The 20,719-nt window shown below is 40.3% G+C and overlaps 2 protein-coding genes across 5 annotated transcripts in view; one reads left to right on the top strand and one right to left on the bottom strand.

Annotated features, from left to right (window-relative positions):
• The window catches only part of Btnl9 (butyrophilin like 9), a 47,827-nt gene extending 42,261 nt beyond the window's left edge, over window positions 1-5,566 (bottom strand). The window contains exon 1 of the mRNA XM_045151773.1: window positions 5,524-5,566. The gene's annotated coding sequence lies outside the window, so the exon portion shown is untranslated. The remainder of the gene's footprint in view (window positions 1-5,523) is intronic.
• On the top strand, window positions 4,932-20,719 carry Zfp62 (ZFP62 zinc finger protein). 4 transcript variants are annotated; one of them, XM_045151771.1, is made up of 2 exons: window positions 4,932-5,006; window positions 16,921-20,719. In XM_045151771.1, the coding sequence occupies exon 2, from the start codon at window positions 16,935-16,937 to the stop codon at window positions 19,689-19,691; it is 2,757 nt and encodes a 918-aa protein (XP_045007706.1). In that variant the 5' UTR covers window positions 4,932-5,006; window positions 16,921-16,934; the 3' UTR covers window positions 19,692-20,719. The 4 variants fall into 4 exon arrangements, with proteins under 4 accessions (XP_045007706.1, XP_045007703.1, XP_045007705.1 ...); XM_045151768.1 differs by having other exon boundaries at window positions 4,952-5,002; XM_045151770.1 differs by lacking the exon at window positions 4,932-5,006 and adding an exon at window positions 5,166-5,677.

Raw genomic sequence — 20,719 nt, 5'->3', positions numbered from 1 at the left:
ACAGATTCAGTGGGTCTTCTGTTCCCAAAAGCACTATAAGGGTTTTTCATATAGGTCTCCACATGTCTTTTTAATTACTAGGAATTTGGTCATTTGCTTGCTTCTGTGTAGTTTTTAAGAAGGGGTTTAGAGGAGGGGGATAACAGAGAGTACCTGGGGTAAATATGATCAAAATACATTTATGTACATATGAAAATGTGAAAAACAAAAAAGTAAAGTGTCATTTTCCTGCCATTATTTGTAGTGTAAACATAAGGAAACTATTGTTTTCTTTGTGTTAATTTTGAAACCACATACCTTACAAGATTCTTATTGTTTATTCTAGTTTTCCAAGTTAATTTCTTTGGGCTATACAAAAATAAGATCTTATTATTTGAAACTAGGATAATTATATCCTGCTTTTCAGTGTTTACATTTTGTATTCTGTTTTTTTTTTTAACCCGGCTGCTATGGAAAATGACGGTAGTGATGGGTAACATCTACTGCTGGTTCTTTGTTCTCAGTGTTGATTGACCCCACTCAGCTTGTTAGTGCCGCAATTCTATTGTTCTTATTTTAAGACTTAAAAATGTTTTGTCTGTTAATACAGTAATTCTTCTTTTCACCATTTCATAAAAAATTCAAGAAAAGCTTTGTACTCTTATTATTATAGTGCTAACATATCTTTTAAAGATTTAATCAGAAAGAACTTCTTTTATTAACAAGTGAAGAAGTGACAGTGGAGTGTTCAGCACTGAGACATCTCTATCACACCCTCCAAGACTCAGGATCCATTGCAAAAGTGGTAGAAAGAATGTAAGAGCCAAAGGAAGGGTAGGACTGCTTACACTACAATCTTCCAGACACAAAGTGGACTTGATATTCATGACCTCACAGGGCCTGACACGGCCAACACAAGACCTTCATAATAGGAGGAAGAGATGATGACATCATACTAGAAGAGAGACTAGTTGGAAAGAAGAGATCTGGGAGGGGGAGCATGGTGTTGGGGGTAGAAGTTATCATGGTTTATTGTCTGTACTTACGGAAGCTACCAATAAAAAGTTAAAAAAAAAAAACCCTTCTCGAGTGATACTGCCTACTTTTAGTGATGTGAACTGAGCTGTTAACACAAGAGAAAGCAGCAGACAGAGGAAAGAGGAGGCGTGAGGCAGAGGCAGCGGAATGGCGCCGGCAGCAACAGCTGAGTTGAGCAGCCAGTAGACCAAATTGCAAGCAGCAAGGCAGCTGCTGGACAGCGAGGACGTGAACCGTTTTGGACTGGCCATGGCAGAGAGAAGGATGACAGAAGAGGGTGAAGGATCCAGAGGGGAAGCTGCAGGCTCTGCTTCACAGGAAGCGTTCCAAAGAGCTATCAAATCTTCAGGGCCTAAACAGTCGGAATTTGGGCCAACAGCTGTGTTAAAAGAGTTACATTTTCATTGCTGCACCTAAGCACCTGGCCAAAAGCAGCTGATGGGAGGAAAGTTTTTATTTTGGCCTAAGGTCTTGAGGGGAAGCTCCATGATCGCAGGGGAAAGTATGGCATGAGCAGAGGCTGGACATCTCCTCTGCCACAGCAGGTGGAAAACAGCAGCAAGAGAGTGAGCCAGATTCTAGCAAGGGGAGCTGGCTAGAACATCTCCCAAGGCCACCCTAACACACCTCCTCCAGCAAGGGCCTACCTCCCATATTGCCATCACATGAGGACCAAACCTTCAAAACACCTGAGTTTATAGGGGACACATGATTCAGACCATCATAAGCTGAAAGAACATTGGCTGCTGCCAGGCACTAAGGGTCCACTAAGTGTCCCCTCCTGGAGGCCTGCAGGAGGACAGCAACATGAGAGCAGCGTCACGTGCTGCTGCTGTTACCTGCCTATTAGAGCACTTGCTGCCAAATACTGAGGAAATGAAAGCTGCCAGAAACCAATACTTGAAGACTTTTCCTTGTCTACCCATTATTTCCATCCTGGTAGAACAAAAGAACTCTCAACCAGCAGAATGTTGGCAAATGGAGTCAAATTATCACTTCAGTATGTAATCAACATTATGGTTTTAATTGTTTTCCCCACTTCAAAATGCTGTGTGAATTTTAAACATTTACAACTCATCTGTTTCTAAACTAGCCATATTTCATGTGTTTAATGTGATCAGTAGTTCCATTGCGGGCAATACAGGTCTAAACCTTGCTTAGGTAGATAGTCCATAGAGACAAGAGTTGGAAAAAGCACATGTGTTTACCTGTGTATATAAGACATAAGGTCAAACAAAAGTTCCTGTAGTATACTAACACCCATGGAGGGAAATAAAAACATCACAGGGATGGTGAAATGGCTTAGTGGTTGTTTGCCTGTGAAGCCTAAGGACCCTGGTCCAATTCCCCAAGTCCCATGTAAGCCAGATGCATAAGGTGGTGCATGCATCTGGAGTTTGTTTGCAGTGGCTAAAGGCCCGGGAATGACCATTCTCTCTTTCTCCCTATCTGTCTCTTTCTCTCTCTCTCTCAAATAAATAAACTAATTAAATATTTAAAAAACCCATCATCCACAACAAAAATCATTAATTTTGTTGACTAAGGGATAGATCTAGTTTTGGATAGACCAAGATAATCTGGCAACCTTCAATCTGGAATGCAGATTCTTCTGGAAGCTTACATGCTTACAATAATTTCCCACAGCTTTTTCCATAGCTGCGGTGTCCAATAAGTGAGCTACAAGCAGTTTGTGCCTATTTAAAATGTAATGAAAATTTTATATTCCCAGCTGCAATGGTGATTTAAGCACTCAATAGCTGTGTTTAGGCTACCATTTTAGAGTAGCTGGAGGGAATTGACCCACAAACCTCAACTTGCATGGGCTCTGGTCTAAAACTTCCTGACTTGGAGAAGGGCTTCGAGCTCTGCTCTCCATGAGGATTCACTGCTGCTCTTCTCTGCTATAAGACAGAGCATCTCACTCACTGGCTCATAGTTCCTTTGAGGTCTTAAAATTCTGTGGTGAGTAGCCCAAATGCAATTAAAGATATTGGTAGGGCAAAACTTCTATTCCCTCTACTTACCCATGTGAACATGATGTTTTTTTTTTCTTTTTTTTTTGGTTGGGGTCGGGGAGCTTGCATAGATGGAAATAAAAGACAAGCATACAGTTTATGTTGAAGCTCAGCCTACTTCATCCATCAGTGAAATTCAAGTAATGACATTTGAACTGTTTTAAGATTCTTAAAAGTTGTGGTTCCAAAGCATTCTTTTTGTGTTAAGAAATTATCATGTAACTTTATTCATAACCCAGAAACATTTGAAAATGAGAAGAAAAGCATCAACTTTCAATTTTATTAGACATATGTTAAGATGGTGTTAAACAAAAACCTAAGTCACCAAGAGTTCTCTAACATAAAAGGGTTAGTGAAGCTGTTAGATACTAGCCAGAAAGGGACCAGGTGCTTTTACCCCTTTTGAGAGGAGAGCACGAATAGCCTACACTGGCTATAGAAAAAATAAGGGTGAGGTGGGACAGGTCTGCAGTTCGGAGATAAGGAGGTAGCCAATGCTTTTTTAAAAAAACGATTTATTTTTATTTGTTTATTAGAGACGGAGTGAAAATGTGCGTGCCAGGGCCTCTAGCCATTGCAAACAACTCCAGACTTATGCGTGTGCACCTGGCTTACGTGGGCACTGGAGAATCAAACCTCAGTCCTTAAGCTTTGCAGGCATGCACTTTAACTGCAAAGCCATCTCTTCAGCCCACTCCTTGGTGTTTTGAAACAAAGATTTCAACATTTGCTTAAGAATGTGGGACAATGAAACCTAAAACATACAGTATCTAATAGGGTAAAATTCAGTGGGTCTAGTAGAATAGCAATATTTTATATTAGGATAAAACATTTAGGAAGTAAAACACAAAAAGATGTAAAGTTTGTTAAAAGTAGATGGTAGTTCAAATCTTCACGAATTTAGATCCTGCTGGACACATTTGACATAGCTCAACTTTTAAAATGTCGACATTAATACCGAGACACTTTAGGTTAACCGGTCCCCTGAAGGTATGTCCTTGAGCCGCTAAGGGACTAGAAATGTCAGATTACCCTCTTTCTTTTAAGATTATACTTTTCCAAATGAGATTACTCCGTACCTAGAAACCTGCTTAATCTGGTCTTTCCATATCTCTTCCTGAACACCTGGCCAAGTTCCTGCACGCCTGACCTAGGGTCTGGACTGAGCAGCTTAGCCCCCAGTAAATTCCCATAAAAGAGCCTACCACAGACACCGTGGCTTTCCCATTTCTGGGGATTTCCTCCTGCACACAACAGTAAGAGCTTTGCCTTCTTTCATTCTCTTAAACTCTACAACAAAAACCTAAACTTAGTTAATTCCAGGTCAGCCTGGGCTACAGCGAGACCCTCCCTCGAACAACCAATAAAACGATCCACTTCACCCTCTATGGCCTGTGGATTTCATTCTTAGAGATTCATAAGAACCTGGAGGCGACAATGCCAATTTCATGTGACCATCAAGGTCAGCCAAGCCACCCTAGCTCCTGGGCTAATAATGCCCAACCAAGGGCCACAAGAATGGCTCCGCGGCTCTGCGACACCCCACGCACGACGCCAAGAATAGAGACCACCCTTTCCCATGCCCACGAGGGTCGGTCCCCGGCTCCCTCCCCGGCTCCCCCACTTGCAGGCGGGCCCTCTCTGCTGGGCACGTGCCCCTACTTGGTCACTAACGGTGGCGTGTGAGTGCACAGGGGCCAGGACGTGAAGCACTTATTCTACCCAAGCCCCCTAAGCCAGTTCGGATTATAGAGGAACCCCACGAAAGCAGCAAAGCGGCGCCGCAGCCGGGAACGCCCCGGGCCCCGCATGTCACGTGATCCCGGGCCGGACCAACGAGTCGCCAGTCCTCCCGCGTCCCAGAGCGGCGCCCGGAAGTGCCCCCGGGGCCGGCGCCGCTCCTTTCCGGCCGGGCCGTCCGAGCTTTTGTCCCGCCGGCGGCCGGGCTCCCGCGGTGCCGCCGACAGCCAGTACGTGAGTCCCGGACCGCCCCCGCCCCCGCCCCGGCCCTCGTCGGCCACGCCCTTCCCTGCTGGGATCCCCCGGGGCTCCGGGCGGGTCGTGGGGGCCGCGCGCCCTCCTCACTTCCCCCCACCAGGACTCGCCCTGGGCCCGGGGAGGCGGAGGCAGAGCGCGGGCCGCGGCTCCCGCCGTGCAGCAGGCCGGGGCTGGACGATCCGACCGCCCCCAGTCCAGGGAAGGGCCAGCATGCTGACCCCCGAGCTCCTGAGTATCCGTAGCTCTCTTGTCTAAGGCAGAGGACGATCTAGACCGTTAGCCCTGGTTGCAGCTAAATTTGCCTCTGACTTAAGCCGTGGAAACGAGCCCCAACAAGGAACTTTTAATTAAAGGGGTGACCGATTTGTCAACCCCTCCTCACCCCCTCCCCCCGTTTTGGTGACAGGGTGGTGGTAGTTAGACACCTGCCGCAGGTATGGATGGCGGGCGTCCCCTGGAGGCTCTTCCCCACCCTCCTGTTGGGGAAGCTCACCTGCAGATCGGTGCGTGCGACACCTGCCGTGAGGTGTGCAAGCCCCAGGTGTTGACTTCTGGAAGAGAAGGCAGAAGAATCTAGTCTGCGGGGACTGCCTAGAAGAATCCAGGGGCCCGGCGTGGGGGAGTGCCCCTGGGCTCAGTGTGTTAATGTAAGACATGCAGACTGGGTAGTGGACCGTCCTGCGTTTTTCTTGCAAGCTTGAAGCCGTTTTGTTCGTTAAGGAATTTTTTTAGTATGTAGCGCATTCATATGGCTCCGATATTAAATTTATTTGGCATTAAAAGGTTATGAAAGTATAAAAAGATTTTCTTCCACTCTTCTCAACGGTTATCCGAGTCCCTACCTTAAAAAAAAGGTAACAACTTTTCTTAAACTATAACTTTCCAGGATTTCTTTATTCAAATATCGGCAAATATAAATAGATTTAGTTTTCCCTTTATTGGAACAGGTGGGAGCATAACAAATCCGTCTGCTTCTTTGTTTCTTTGACTTATTTATTGCACAGCTCTCTACACATCAGAAGACAGACTTCTTATGAGGAGCTGTGGGGTTGGCCATTGTTTAGACGTTCTAGATTTGTATTTGGTAACGTTTGGATTGCTTCCTTTTTTTTTATTACCTGGAATAATAGTATAGTGGATGACATTGTACAGATATGGGAATAATTATATATTTGTGGGTGGAGGTCTGAAGTAGTTTTTGTTTTACATTAACTCAATTATTTGTAGATTGCTGATATGCCAAGCCATTATTACAATCTCTCCTATAGAGTGCTTAAAGAACGGCAGAGGTAGGAGGATTGCCGAGAGTTCGAGGCCACCCTGAGACTACATAGTGAATTCCAGGTCAGCCTGAGCTAGAGTGAGACCCTACCTCAAAAAACTTAAAAAAAAAACTAAATAAAAACTAAGTACCCCTCCCCTCAGGCTGGTCTTAACCTAGCCTAGTAGACCAGTTCTATCCATGACTTTAGCCAGCGTCTTACTGCTTAGCTGCAGAAAATCTCAACCAACCAGCCTTTTAGCATGTCCTTTGTTCCCCTTATTCCATGGAATAAGTCTCTTCTTCACTACTATCTGTGAGAGTATTCATTTATAGTAGTTTACTCCAAGGGGGGAGGGATCACCTTTAGTCCTTCTGTCTACTTTTAAACAATAAACACAAGTCTTCTTTACCATTCAGAATTCTGATATTCATAAATTAAATGCAAAAAAAATAACTGAAAGTACAAACCATACTCTTATTTTTTCTTGCCCATGTATGCCTTCTCTTTGGAGTTCCATCTTCCATTTGCATATTCTTCCACTTTGATATACTTGAGTCTGTAAACATTTTTTAAAATTTATTTATTTCCAAGGAGGGAGAGAGAGAGAATGGGTACACCAGGGCCTCTTGCCTCTGCAAATGAACTCCAGACAGATGTGCCACTTTGTGCATCCATCTTTACGGGAGTACTGGGAAATTGGACCCAAGTTGTCAGGCTTTGCAAGCAAGCGCCTTAAGCACTGAGCCACCTCAGTTGGTGTAATCTTTTTCAGGTCCATCTATTTTCCTAGAAATTTCATAATTTCATTTTTCCTTACAGCTGAATAAAACTCCATTTGTATATGTCCCACATCTTCATTATCTGTTCATCAGTTTATGGACATCTAAGCTGATTCTATTTCCTAGTTATTGTGAATAGAGCGGCAAAAAAAAAAAAAAAACATTGATGAGCAAATATCTGTGTAGCAAAGTGTCGTCTTTAGAGTATATGCCAAGTGGTATAGCCAGCTTGGGTGGTAGCTCTATTTTTAGCTATCACAAAAACCTCCACGTGAATTTCCATAACAGCTTCACCAATTTACACTCCCGCCAACAATGGATAAGGGTTCCTCTTTCCCCATGGCCTGGTCAGCATTTGTCGTCTTGGTATTTTGTTTGGAGGGTGGGGGCTTGAAGTAGGGTTGCGCTCTAGCTCAGGCTGATCTGGAATTCACTCTGTAGTCTCAGGCTGGCCTAGCATTTGTTGTTACTAGATTTCTTTTTAACATTGTTTATTTGCAAGCAGTGAGAGAAAGTGTAGACTCACCAGATCCTCTTGCCATTGCAGATGAACTCCAGATGCATGCATCACTGCATCTGTCTGATGTGGATAATGGGGAGTCAAACTCAGGTTGTCAAGCCTTACAAGCTAGCACCTTTATCCACTGAGCCATCTCTCCAGCGTTTTTTTGTTTTCTCAATTTTTTAACATTTTCCATGATTATAAAAAATATCTCATGGCAATACCCGCCCCCCCCAATTTTCCCTTTGAAATTCCATTCTCCATCATATCCCCTCCCCATCTCAATCAGTCTCTTTTATTTTGATGTCATGATCTTTTTCTCCTCGTATGATGGTCTTGTGTAGGTAGTGTCAGGCACTGTGAGGTCATGGATATCCAGGCCATTTTGTGTCTGGGGGAACATGTTTTTTTTTTTTTTTAAGAAAATTATTTTAAAAAAAAAGAAAAAGAAAATTATTTATTTGCAAGCAGAAAGAGAGAATGAGAGTATAGTTTTGAGGATAGCAATTATGACTGGACTAAGATGGAATCATAAGTTAGCTTTAATTTGCATTTCATTGATGACTAAGAATGTTGGACATTTTAAATATTTATTGGCCATTCACATTTCTTCTTTTGAGAACTCTATTCAGTTCTGTAGCCCATTTTTTTATTTGGTAGTTTTATTTCTTGTTAGTTTGCATTCTTCGTACGTATATCATTGATACTCACCCTCTGTCATATATATAGCTGGTAAAAATGTTCTCCTATTCTGTGGGCTGCCTCTTTGTTTGATAAGCAGTGTCCTTTGCTATACAAAAGTTTTTTTTTTTTTTTTTTTTGGTTTTCTAAGGTAGGGTCTCACTCTAGCTCAGGCTGACCTGGAATTCACTATGGAGTCTCAGTGTGGCCTCCAATTTATGGCAATCCTCCTACCTCTGCCTCCCAAGTGCTGATTAAAGGCGTGAGCCAGCACGCCCGGCTTGGTTAGTGGGCTTTATTTCCTGGGCAACTGGGATTCTATTCAGAACAACCAGCCTATTTTATGGGCCCATTTGCTTGAAATTCCATTTTCCATCCTTTTAGCCCAGGGTAGCATCTGTTTCTTAAGGAAACATGAGTTTCTTGGAGGCAGAAATAATTATTACTTTTAATCCATTCTGCTAGTCTGTGTCTTTTGATTAGCACCATTAATATTCAGAATTGTTACCGAGAATTGTTAATTCTCTTCTTTTGCACTAACCATTATTCTAGCATGGAGTATTCCTTACTGTGGCCCACGTATGTGCTTTTTGTTTTCTTCAGTTCGATGTTCTTGTTTTATCATGGAAAGTTCTTTCTCTTTTAGTTGTGACAGCTTTGCTGCGTGCAATAGTCTTCGGTTGGCAGTTGTCTTTCAGAGCTTGAAATATCTGATTTTAAGCTCTTCTAGCTTTTAAAGTTTCTGTCAAGAAGTCTGTTGTTCTGATGGGCTGACCTTCATAGTTAACTAGATGCTTTTCACTGCTTCCAGTATATTTTCTTTAGTTTGTATGGTTAGTAGTATAATTGTATTCTAACAAGGATGGGTTTTTTTCTGGATTTGTCCATTTGGTGTTCTAAATGCCTCCTTTATCTGTTTTGGCATGTCCTTCACAAATTTTGAGAAATTTTTTTCTTTACTTTTGTTGAAAATACTTAGCTTGCCATTTGACTGAATTCTTCTTTTTTCATATACCAAATGCTTTTCTAAGAATATTTTTATTGGGCTGGGGAAATGGCTTAATAGTTAAGGTGTTTGCCTGTGAATTCAAATGCCCCTGGTTTGATTCCCCAGGACCCACATAAGCCAATGCACAAGGGGGCTCATGCATCTGGAGTTCCTTTGCAGTGGCTAGAGGCCCTGGCATGCCCATTCTCTCTTTCTATCTGCCTCTCTCTCAAATAAATAAATAAAAATATTTTTAAAAGAATATTTTTATTTATTTATCTTCAAGCAGAAAAAGACAGAATAGGCATGCCAGGGCCTCTAACCGCTGCAAGGGAACACCAGATGCATTATCCACTTTGTGCATTTGCTTTTGCATGGATACTGGGGAATTGAATTTGGGTCATTAGCTTTTGTAGGAAAGTGCCATAACCACTGAACCATCTCTACAGCCCCCCAAATCCTTATATTTGATCTCTTCATATCCCAAATGTCTTGAAATTCCTGCTCATGCCTCCTTATTGTTATATTTTTCCTTGTTGGAATGTTCCAAATTCTCCACATGTCTTCAAGCTCAGATATTATGTTTTGTCCTCTCCTTGAATAGATTCATTCTATTGTTGGAGATTTTGTTTGACATCCTGATTTTCATTTCCAGTGATTCATACTGATTTTTCTTCAGTATTTCTATTTCCTTAGTCATATCTTGAATTGACCTCCATATTTCATTAAGTTGATTTCATGTGTTCTCTTCAAAAATTTGGTTGCTTCTTTGATTTCTTTGAGCATAATTGCGATCATTCTTTTTATGTTTGGCATTTCTTCTAATTCAGTTGCACTGGAGGTCATTTCTTTTGCATTCATGATTTTTGGAGGGGTTACATTGGAAAGTATGTGTGTTTCTCTCTCTGTCTGTCATTACTGAGTTGAGATTTTCACATTCCAGGTTATTTCATTGCTTGAATTTTCTGTTTATCAGCTGTGAAGCCATTTTCCTCTGTGGCTTGTCTCAGCTGGCTCTCAGTCCCAAATTGAATCAGTTGTTCTAAAAGCTGTGTAGGAGAGTGGTGGATGAGATCCTCTGGCTTCCTGTTGGTGTCTGAGGGAAAGGAGACTGTGGAAATCTGTCTGGAGGTACCCGGTAGCAGCTGGTCCGCATTGTTCTCTCCCCCAAGTTTCCTAAGTCTTGCTGGACTGGTACGCATGGGAGAGCTGCCTCCTAGCTGTTTCCAAGGTTCTGGCTGGCTCAGACAGGGCAGGAGCTGATTACCGGCAGCTCCCTCCCACCTCTCTGCTGGGGTGTAATAAATTCCTTATCTTGACTTGCAGAAAAAGGGGGGAAAGGAGCATATCTTTTGTGTTAATTGCCTCTAGTGAGGGCTTTCTTGCTATGTTCTCACATTGAATCATTTGGCAGAAGATAAAAGTTTTCTTTATTTAAAAAAAAAAAGACAAGCTTTTCCACATAATGTTATTAGTACATTTGTAAAATAATGGTAAAGCCATTATGGCCTTATCACCCCAGAGTGGCACAGTTTTAGTCCCAGCTACTTAGAGGCTAAAGCAGGAAAATCACTTGAGCCTGAGGGTTCAAGGCTAGCCAGGCAACATAATGAGACCCTTCTCAAAAAGGTAGGGAGGGAGAGAAAGGAAGAAGAGGAAGAAAAGTCAGATACATTGGCAGTTAAAGTTAAGCATGAGTTTTATTGTATTACTACGCTATTCAGATAGGAAGTGATCACTTTTTAACAGCTCTTTGGGGAAGAACTGGACAGGAATGAGAATGAAGGCAGAGTCTCTGGCAGTAGCCCAGAAGAGAATTAAGAGAGGGTTAAGCTGAGGCCTTAGCATTGCATCGGGAATGGAGGTGAAAGAAGAGGTAAACTCTTAATAACTGTTCCGTTCAGTCAGGTGCTCTTACAGGCAGGTTTGGAATGTAGATGAGAGAGGTGGAAGAGCCCATTTTTATTTTAGGCAAAGAGGACAGCAGAGATAGCTAGGAGAGTCTGTGATGACAGAAAGGACTCTGTGCTAGAGATGAACTTCTAAGACAGCTCTTTGGAGTGGTAGGAGTCATACTACGGATGGGGTTGTTCAGGGGAAGTTTCTAAGAAGACAGTCGAGGGAAAGATTAAAGATGAAATGCGGGGCCGGAACATCCAGGCAAGTGTCTGGGGAGCAAGTGCCTTATTTAGAAAGGGCAGTTGCAGCCTGCAGAGTGAAGGCAATGGCTGAGAGCTGAAGCTTGAGGGGAGACTGATGAAGAAGAGCACTTTTTCGTGACATATTGGGAAGAAGTGAAAGTGGTGCCTAGAGGGAAAGGTACAGTTGATGGATTCTAAATTTACTTTTTGACATTTTTAAAACTTTGGAAATTATTTCAACTGTACAGAAAACAATAAGAATAGTAAAAGATGCCCGTCACTCATCTACCTGTAGTTAATATTTTACTTGGTCTTGTCCACTTGTTCCTTCATATACAATGTTTTTAAAAATCACTTAAGGATAACTTAATGCGTCATGGTCCTTTAACACTAAAAGTATCCAGACATATTTCTTTAGAGCAGGATTTGCTCTCTCCTAGCTCCAGTACAGTTGTCAGCTTCAGTACATTTAGAGGTGATGCTGCTTTTGTCTAATCTGTCGTTCCTATCTAACTTTGTTAGTCAGTTTTGCCCCCCATTGCAGGACCGGATGAGATCTAGTATTGGAAGTTAACCTTCTTTAATTTGAAACTGTTCTATTACGTCACCTTTTTTTTGCCTTATAAAAGTTAGTTTTGAAAAATATGGTTCTTCCTCTCCCCACTGCCTGTATAATAGAAATTCTTTATTTTGGATTAACCTGTTTCCTTGTGATTCAGTTCATATAATACATTCTGACAGGTGATATTGCTACTCAAGATGTCATTACTAGACCATTACTGTCCCCATTAGAGATGATTAATTTAGAACACCGGTCCAAGGCACTGTCTGATTTCATGTGTAATTGCTATGTTCTCCCTTTCAGTATCAAACAGTCTATGGAGGAATATTTACAGTTGTGTAGATAGTGTGCTTCTTGTCATTTTTTTCCAGAATATGAATCCACTGGTGATTGTTCTGTCATCTAGTTTTTGATAGGTACAGAATGCTGATTTTGCCTCTCCAAGGTTTAGCCTTCCTTTTACATTCTAAATCAGATGCCCCCTTTCTCCCTGATATTATCTGTAAGATATCATGAAATCCTGTTTATAGTAATTGTACTTCCTTATTGTGATTAGTCATTGTGGTGACTAAAATGGATATTCAGGTTTTCTCCTATAGTCTTGTGAGATGCCCCACCACTTATATTTTGAGGCCCTCAGTATTTGCTGACATAATACCATGCCTCAGATCATCTTGAACATATTCTGTTCCCAGCCTGGAATTAGCCATTTAGGAAGAGTTTTGGTTCTTTTAGTAGGTGAGGGCAGAAACTGAGAATAGGTTCCTGGAAGTACTCATTACTACTGAGGTACTGTTAGCTTCTTGGCTTTCTGGCAGGCAGAACTAAGGAAAATGAACATATACACACATGTACATAAAGGAAAAATATATACATTTATATTAATATGCATAATGCCATATGATATAGAAACAGTGAGTTAACAGCAGTAACTCCAATTTATCCTAGCATGGTTCTTCCTTCTGTTTCTCTATCCCATATTTTTACAGCCTTTCTTCCTCAAGGAAACTGTGACTACTAACATAATTAGCACATTTATTCAGTTCCATAATAGAGCTAAAATTGTTTCAGAATTGCTTTGCCTGTACACTATAGAAAAATCTGCCAACAGTAGTTCACTTGTTTTAAATTCTTCCCTCACCAACCATCAGAACACCATGTATAGACAATCTTGTAGTCACATGTTATATTCCTCGGTTACATGGATTAGTTTCTTGTTTCTGTTTGCTTGTTCTCTGTGTAGTTTTGTATTCCTGTAACACACAAGTGCATTCATTCATTTCTCTTTGTTTTCTGCTTAAGATTTTCTCTCTTTCTCATCCTTGTTAGTTTTAATTTTATTTTTTTGATTATGCACAACATTATCATACTTTCATAAGTAAATATTGTACAAATAGCTATACTCAGAATGACTCCCCCACCTCTTTTTCCTTCCTCTCTCCTGTGTACATTATTCTCTAACCTACCTTTTGAAAGTACTTGATTGTTTCCTGGTACTACTATAAAGATAAACAAATTTTTTTTTTACTTTCCTCCTTCCTCACACAAAGTTTAATGTCAATTTTCTTTTTTACTTTACTCTTTAAATATATATATATTATATATATATATATATACATATATATACAGATATATTTTTATATATATTTATATATTATATATATATATATATATATATGTGTGTGTGTGTGTGCGAGAGAGAAACAGAGAGATAGAGGCAGATAGAGAATGGGTGCGCCAGGGCCTCCAGTCACTGCAAACAAACTCCAGATGCATACACCACCTTGTGCATCTGGCTTATGTGGGTCCTGAGGAATCGAGCCTAGGTCCTTTGGCTTTGCAGGCAAGCACCTTGACTGCTAAGTCATCTACCTCTTCAGCCCTTTACTTTTTTGATGTTACATTTCTGTATATTCTGGGAATTTTTACAGATCAATGAGATGTTTCAAATTCTTTCTTAGTACTCCTTTTTGTATATAGTATGTTTAGCTAATCTTCTATGCTAGAGATTTAAGTAGTTTCCCAAATACTACAGTTAAAAATTATGCTATAATGAATAATTTTATTTGCATACACTTTTGCATTACTGAAAATCTATCTGCAGAGTTCATATTTCTCGATTGAAAGAGAAATAAATGTGTAATACATTTTGGTAGCTAGCCCATGTTTCCCACACCAGGTGATGGCAGCTTGCATTCCCAGTGGTGTGTAAGAATACCTGTTTTCCTCCACAGGGAGAACTCGTAGTTTTTATGTATATTTGTCTTATTTATGAAAAGGAGTCTCTTCACATGTTTAATATGTCTTTTATGAATTTTATGTTCTTGCCTTTTACAGTTTCCTGTAAGCTTTTTAGTTTTTATTTTCTTCAGTGTTTGCAAATTATTTATATAATAGTCATATTGGTCTTTATACATAGTGTGTATTACAAATATTTTCTTATATGTTGTTATTTTATTTCTCAATTTTAAGGTATTTCACAATAAACTACCTTATGTAAACATCAGCTTTGCATCTTGGTTATAGTTAGGAAGCCTTCCATATGCCCAGGTCATAGAGATGTTCATCTCTGATGTCTTGTAGGTTTTTTTTTTTTTTTTTTAGCTCTTTTATATTTAGTGCTGCATTCCATTTGGGTTTTTCCTTTGTGTGGTATAAAGAATAGATCTAATTTTGTCTTTTTCCAGATGGCTGTATAGTTGTTACAAAACTATTAAAAGAAACTGTCATTTCTCCAATAATTTGAAATACTATCTTTATCATTGGTTAGTATCTATATAATTTCTGGATAGGCCTGTGCCATTACTCTATTTACATGCCAGCAGTACACTATTTTAATTACAGAGTCTATAAAGCACATTTTAGTGACCTATATGGCTAGTACTTCATAGCTCTTCATTGGAAAAGCTTATGGGATTTTGCTTTTCTTCAGGAGATTTGCTTTTATGACTGTAAAAGCTTGAACATCTTCCTCTCTTTAGGCCCAGGGTGAGTAGAGATAGGTGGCCGAAGTTGAAAGGGAAAGGGGCGGTGCAGGGGCAGCGTGCTGCTGACAGTGCATTGCCCAGCCTGCCTAGTAGCTCCACACTCAAGTGCTACTGCTGTGCTCTGCCTGAAGTAGTACAGGGAGGCGGGACTAGGCCACGCCGCCTTTCCCCAGCGTCCTCTTAGCAGTAACTTAATAGTTATTAGTAGCTGATTTGTGATGATTTCTTAGCTGACTTGCTGGTCAGTTTAATGTCTAATGAGTGAATATTTTATCTTCTTGTTAATCTCCTGAGTTTATGGCTTCTTCCTTCTGTTCTATAAACTTTAGCTTGGAGACTATTCCTACAAAAATAAGTTGGATTGTCAGTTGTATTCACATTATTCACATTATATTCACTTCAAAATAAATATCTTATTTTTATTGGTCTTTTTTTCTTCCTCACATGCTTACTATAGGGAATTTTCTAGGATTAGCAGAATTTCAGAATAGTATTCTAAGATAGTCCAAGCACCAGGATAAGAGGAGATAATCCATATTTTAAATTAAGTCTATTTACAAATGCCTCATTTTCTAAAGTTGAGGATAATTCATTGGAACAGTTTCTTCTGAGGAGTCATTAAGTCAGAAAGTAGAGTGCCAGTCACGTAAAGTGCTTTGAAGTGACAGTCCTAGGTCATAAAATCTGCTTTAGGAAGCTTACCATTTCTGAGTCATGTGCTTTATCCCTGAATTTTGTCCCTAATGCAATAGCCTGACCTCTTATACCTTAATAAATTAAAACCAGTAATACATAGTACTCACCAAGGGACAAGCGTTATTCTTGGTGCTTTTACATGGGTGTCATTTAATATCCACAGTCCCTTATTTAAATTGTCATGGTAGTTACAAGTAGCCTGGATGGTTACATATGCCTATAGCAACATTAAAACTGCAAATGTTTGTTATATAGTATATAGAAAATGCTATTTTTAAAAGCCTGCATATATATTCAGTACAATTGTAATTTTGTGTTTCTGAGTACTTTGACCCATGGTTGGCTGAATTTGTTGATACAGAACCTGAAGTTATGGAGGCCAGTGGTTCTTTGGTTTGTGATTTGATTCATTACCTCTCTCCCCCTCCTGTCCTCCCTCCCTCTCCACTTCTGCTCCTCATTTTCTTTGAGACAGAGTCTCACAGTATAGCTTAGGCTGGTCTGGAACTTACTTGTGCCCTAGGCCGGCCTTATACTCATAGCAGTCCTCTTCCTGTCAGCCTTCTGAGTGCAGGGATTGCATAGGCTTTGGCCTCTATGTCTGATAGGTTTTCATCTTCCATAACCGTGGTTAACCTGTCCACAAGTAGGAATGTATGCTGCATTTTCCAGCAGGCAGGAACATGTTCTTTGTGGTGGAGTTCTTCTCTTACTGCCTACTTTCTCAGGAGGCCAGATCCACTCATTATAGCTGCAGATTGCTTTCTTATCTCTTGGTGACTGTCCCTGTGATTTTGTAGTCATAACCACTTACTTGATGCCTCTACTCAGGTTTAATTTTGCCTGTTCTCTCCTGTCTATGTATAAATTTACAATAAGAAGTTAACCTAACTTAGTTTATAATAATCTTTCCGTCTCTTGTTCTTTAGAGATTTCTTCTACTTTCTATTTGTATTTCCATGATGAGGTGACATTGCTCAAAAACTGATCGTTTATGTCTGTGGTTCTGTTTTCTATATAATCTGTTTTAATTTGCCTTTATGCTAGGCTGTTAATGCAGGAATATAAAAGCTCTTTGGTCCATTAAAAATCCAGGGCTTTAGTGTTTTAACAGTAACTCTGCAAATATAGGAATCTTGTTATGTGCCCCCTTGTATCCCTTGTGCCTAAAATGCTATTTGTCACGCAGTATGTAGTTAATAATACTTGTGAAATTGGTGAATAGATTTTGATACTATTCTTCAGTTCTTTCTAAACAAAGTAAACTTGTTTTTATTTCCTTGCTCTAGTGTCAAATTTGAAGATGGGCATGGAGGATGAGGAGTCAGCTGAAAAGAATAAAAATGCTGGAAATACACAATCCCTGTGGCCCAAAGTAGACAGTCTTCACAAGGATCATTTGCAGGAATCTAAGATTGATAAAACTTGTGGTTGGAATAGCAAGGTAGAGAGTCAGTTGGAAAAGCCTGAGTGGAAAATGATGAAGGAAGACAAGCGTGGCATTGAGGAAAAGATTGGCAAAGCCAAGGGCACTGCAAATGTAAAAGCAGAACAGGAAGATGAGGCATCTGGGAAAAATTTACACTCAAGCTCAAAACATCAAACTGTTCCTACAGAACCAAAAAGTAATGAACAAGGTACATGGGTAGAGAATGTGAATGGAAACTCATACCCCATTTTACAACAGAAATCAAGTGCTGTTAAGAAATCGCATAAATGTGATGAATGTGGGAAATCCTTCAAATATAACTCCCGCCTTGTTCAACACAAAATTATGCATACTGGGGAAAAGCGCTACGAGTGTGGTGACTGTCGAGGGACTTTCCGCAGCAGCTCCAGCCTTCGGGTCCACAAGCGCATCCATACTGGTGAGAAGCCCTACAAGTGCGACGAGTGTGGGAAAGCCTACATGTCCTATTCCAGCCTTGTAAACCACAAAAGCACCCATTCTGGGGAGAAGAACTGTAAATGTGATGAGTGTGGAAAATCTTTCAATTATAGCTCTGTTTTGGATCAGCATAAAAGGATTCACACTGGAGAGAAGCCCTATGAATGTGGTGAGTGTGGAAAGGCCTTCAGGAACAGTTCTGGTCTCAGAGTCCACAAAAGGATCCACACAGGAGAGAAGCCCTATGAATGTGACATATGTGGGAAAACATTCAGTAACAGCTCTGGCCTGAGGGTTCACAAAAGAATCCATACAGGTGAGAAACCCTATGAATGTGATGAATGTGGAAAGGCATTCATTACTTGCAGGACACTTTTAAACCATAAAAGCATCCACTTTGGAGATAAACCTTATAAATGTGATGAATGTGAGAAATCTTTTAATTATAGCTCTCTCCTCATTCAGCATAAAGTCATCCACACTGGAGAGAAACCTTATGAATGTGATGAATGTGGAAAGGCCTTCAGGAACAGCTCAGGCCTCATAGTACATAAAAGAATCCACACAGGAGAGAAACCTTACAAATGTGATATCTGTGGCAAAGCATTCAGCTATAGCTCAGGTCTCGCAGTCCATAAAAGCATTCACCCTGGAAAGAAAGCCCATGAATGTAAGGAATGTGGAAAATCTTTCAGTTACAACTCACTGCTTCTTCAGCATAAAACTATTCATACTGGAGAGAGACCTTATGTATGTGATGTGTGTGGGAAAACTTTCAGAAACAATTCTGGCCTCAAAGTCCATCGGAGGCTCCATACAGGGGAAAAACCATATAAGTGTGATGTGTGTGGGAAGGCCTATATCTCGCGCTCTAGCCTTAAAAATCACAAAGGAATCCATCTAGGGGAGAAGCCCTATAAATGTAGCTATTGTGAGAAATCCTTCAACTACAGCTCTGCCCTTGAACAGCACAAAAGGATTCATACAAGGGAGAAACCCTTTGGGTGTGATGAGTGTGGAAAAGCCTTCAGAAACAATTCAGGCCTTAAAGTGCATAAACGTATCCACACTGGTGAGAGACCTTACAAATGTGAAGAATGTGGGAAAGCCTACATCTCACTCTCAAGCCTTATAAATCATAAAAGTGTACACCCTGGAGAGAAGCCTTTTAAGTGTGATGAGTGTGAGAAAGCTTTCATCACATACAGAACACTTTTAAACCACAAAAAAATTCATCTTGGAGAGAAGCCCTACAAATGTGATGTGTGTGAGAAATCTTTTAACTACACCTCACTCCTTTCTCAACACAAAAGAGTCCACACCCGAGAGAAACCTTTTGAATGTGACAGGTGTGAGAAGGTCTTCAGAAATAACTCAAGCCTTAAGGTCCATAAAAGAATACATACCGGGGAGAAGCCCTATAAATGTGATGTGTGTGGGAAAGCCTACATCTCACATTCAAGCCTTATTAATCATAAAAGTACGCACCCTGGCAAGACACCCTATACGTGTGATGAATGTGGAAAAGCTTTCTTCTCTAGCAGAACTCTCATAAGTCATAAGAGAATCCATCTTGGGGAGAAACCTTTCAAGTGTGTTGAGTGTGGGAAATCTTTCAGTTACAGCTCACTCCTTTCTCAGCACAAGAGAATCCACACAGGGGAGAAACCCTATATATGTGACTGGTGTGGGAAGGCTTTCAGGAACAGCTCAGGCCTCACAGTCCATAAGAGAATCCATACAGGTGAGAAACCCTATGGATGTGATGAGTGTGGGAAGGCGTACATCTCACACTCCAGTCTCATCAATCACAGAAGTGTTCACCGTGGGAAGCAGCCCTATAATTGTGAGTGTGGGAAATCCTTCAATTACAGATCCGTCCTTGACCAACACAAAAGGATCCACACTGGAAAGAAGCCATACCGATGTACTGATTGTGGAAAGGCATTTAATATCAGATCAAATCTCACCAAGCATAAGAGAGTCCATACTGGAGTGGAGTCTTTAAATGTGACAAGTATGGAAAGTCATAGTGGTACCCTTCAGAGGAGAACCTACCAAGGAGGAATTGCTCTTGATGGGACCAGGATGCTGATACCTCTGTGGGAGGCAGAATCTACCAAGTATCAAAAATCTCAAATAGAAAAACCCTATGAATGTAAGAATTTTTGAGGTTCTTATTCATGGCTTATAATTCTCAATGATAGTGGTTCAGTCATAGCCAACAAGGAAGACTAAAGTAGTGTCAAGATAGTTGAGCCCTTTTGGAATACAAAATAATTCACACTGAGGATAAAACCTATCAAATGATGGAACACTTTTAAAATCCTCAGACCTGCATTCTGAAATATAAAACATGCAGATAAGAAAAGGACTTCATTTAGAAATCACATAGTTCAGAAAGATCATATTTAGATAAATTATGTGAATAAAAATGTAGAAGTTCAGTCAATTTTGAATTGGTTGGTGGAAAAAGATCCAAGAAGGGCCTCCAAAGGGCAAATTCAGGGAGAGAAAGGCTTCAGGGAGTAAAAATCTATTAGTGATCATGAATTATAAACAGTAATATAATGGTTGAGGAAAGTAGATGAAAACTTCTGAGACAATTTAGATTTATTTGTAGGAAAAGTCAAAAACAAAATCTTATAACAGGAAGTAGGACAGAGTCACTTAAAATGCAGATTTTTTTGGAAGGTGCCAATATTATACACTATTTAGTAAAACTTTAAAAATTTTAAATGAGCTCTCAAGTCATAAATGTATTATGAGTGAAAACCTGGAAGGTGGCATTCACACATGGTAAGTGAATAGAGAGGATTTGGGCATTTTAAATATGTAATGGGACACAGCTCTAACATAAATTTGCACCTTACTGAAAAAAATATCAGGGATTCCTAGGAATTGAAATGTTGGAAATGAGGGCATTTTATGGCAAAAGCTAAAAAGCTGAGTAGCTCCTAGTAATCAAAAGAGAGGAGGAATTCATGCTTTTTAAATCTTGTTAAATGTTTATTTGGGAATGTGTTGTAAAAATTTCATGTACTACATATGTGTATTGTCTGTTGTAAAAAAATGATCTTGTTGCTCAAGAGACTCTTTGCCATGAATACCAGATAGTTGTGGTGAGGTAAGGCGGTGCTCCAATAAAGAAACGTAAAACAGTCTGCAACTTACTTCAGATGCAACAGTATACGAAGCCA

This window comes from Jaculus jaculus, chromosome 6 (assembly GCF_020740685.1).
Source record: "Jaculus jaculus isolate mJacJac1 chromosome 6, mJacJac1.mat.Y.cur, whole genome shotgun sequence".
Taxonomy (NCBI): Eukaryota; Metazoa; Chordata; class Mammalia; order Rodentia; family Dipodidae; genus Jaculus; species Jaculus jaculus.
The sequence above is the reverse complement of the archived record's forward strand: the minus strand, read 5'-3'. Positions and strand labels throughout refer to the sequence as shown.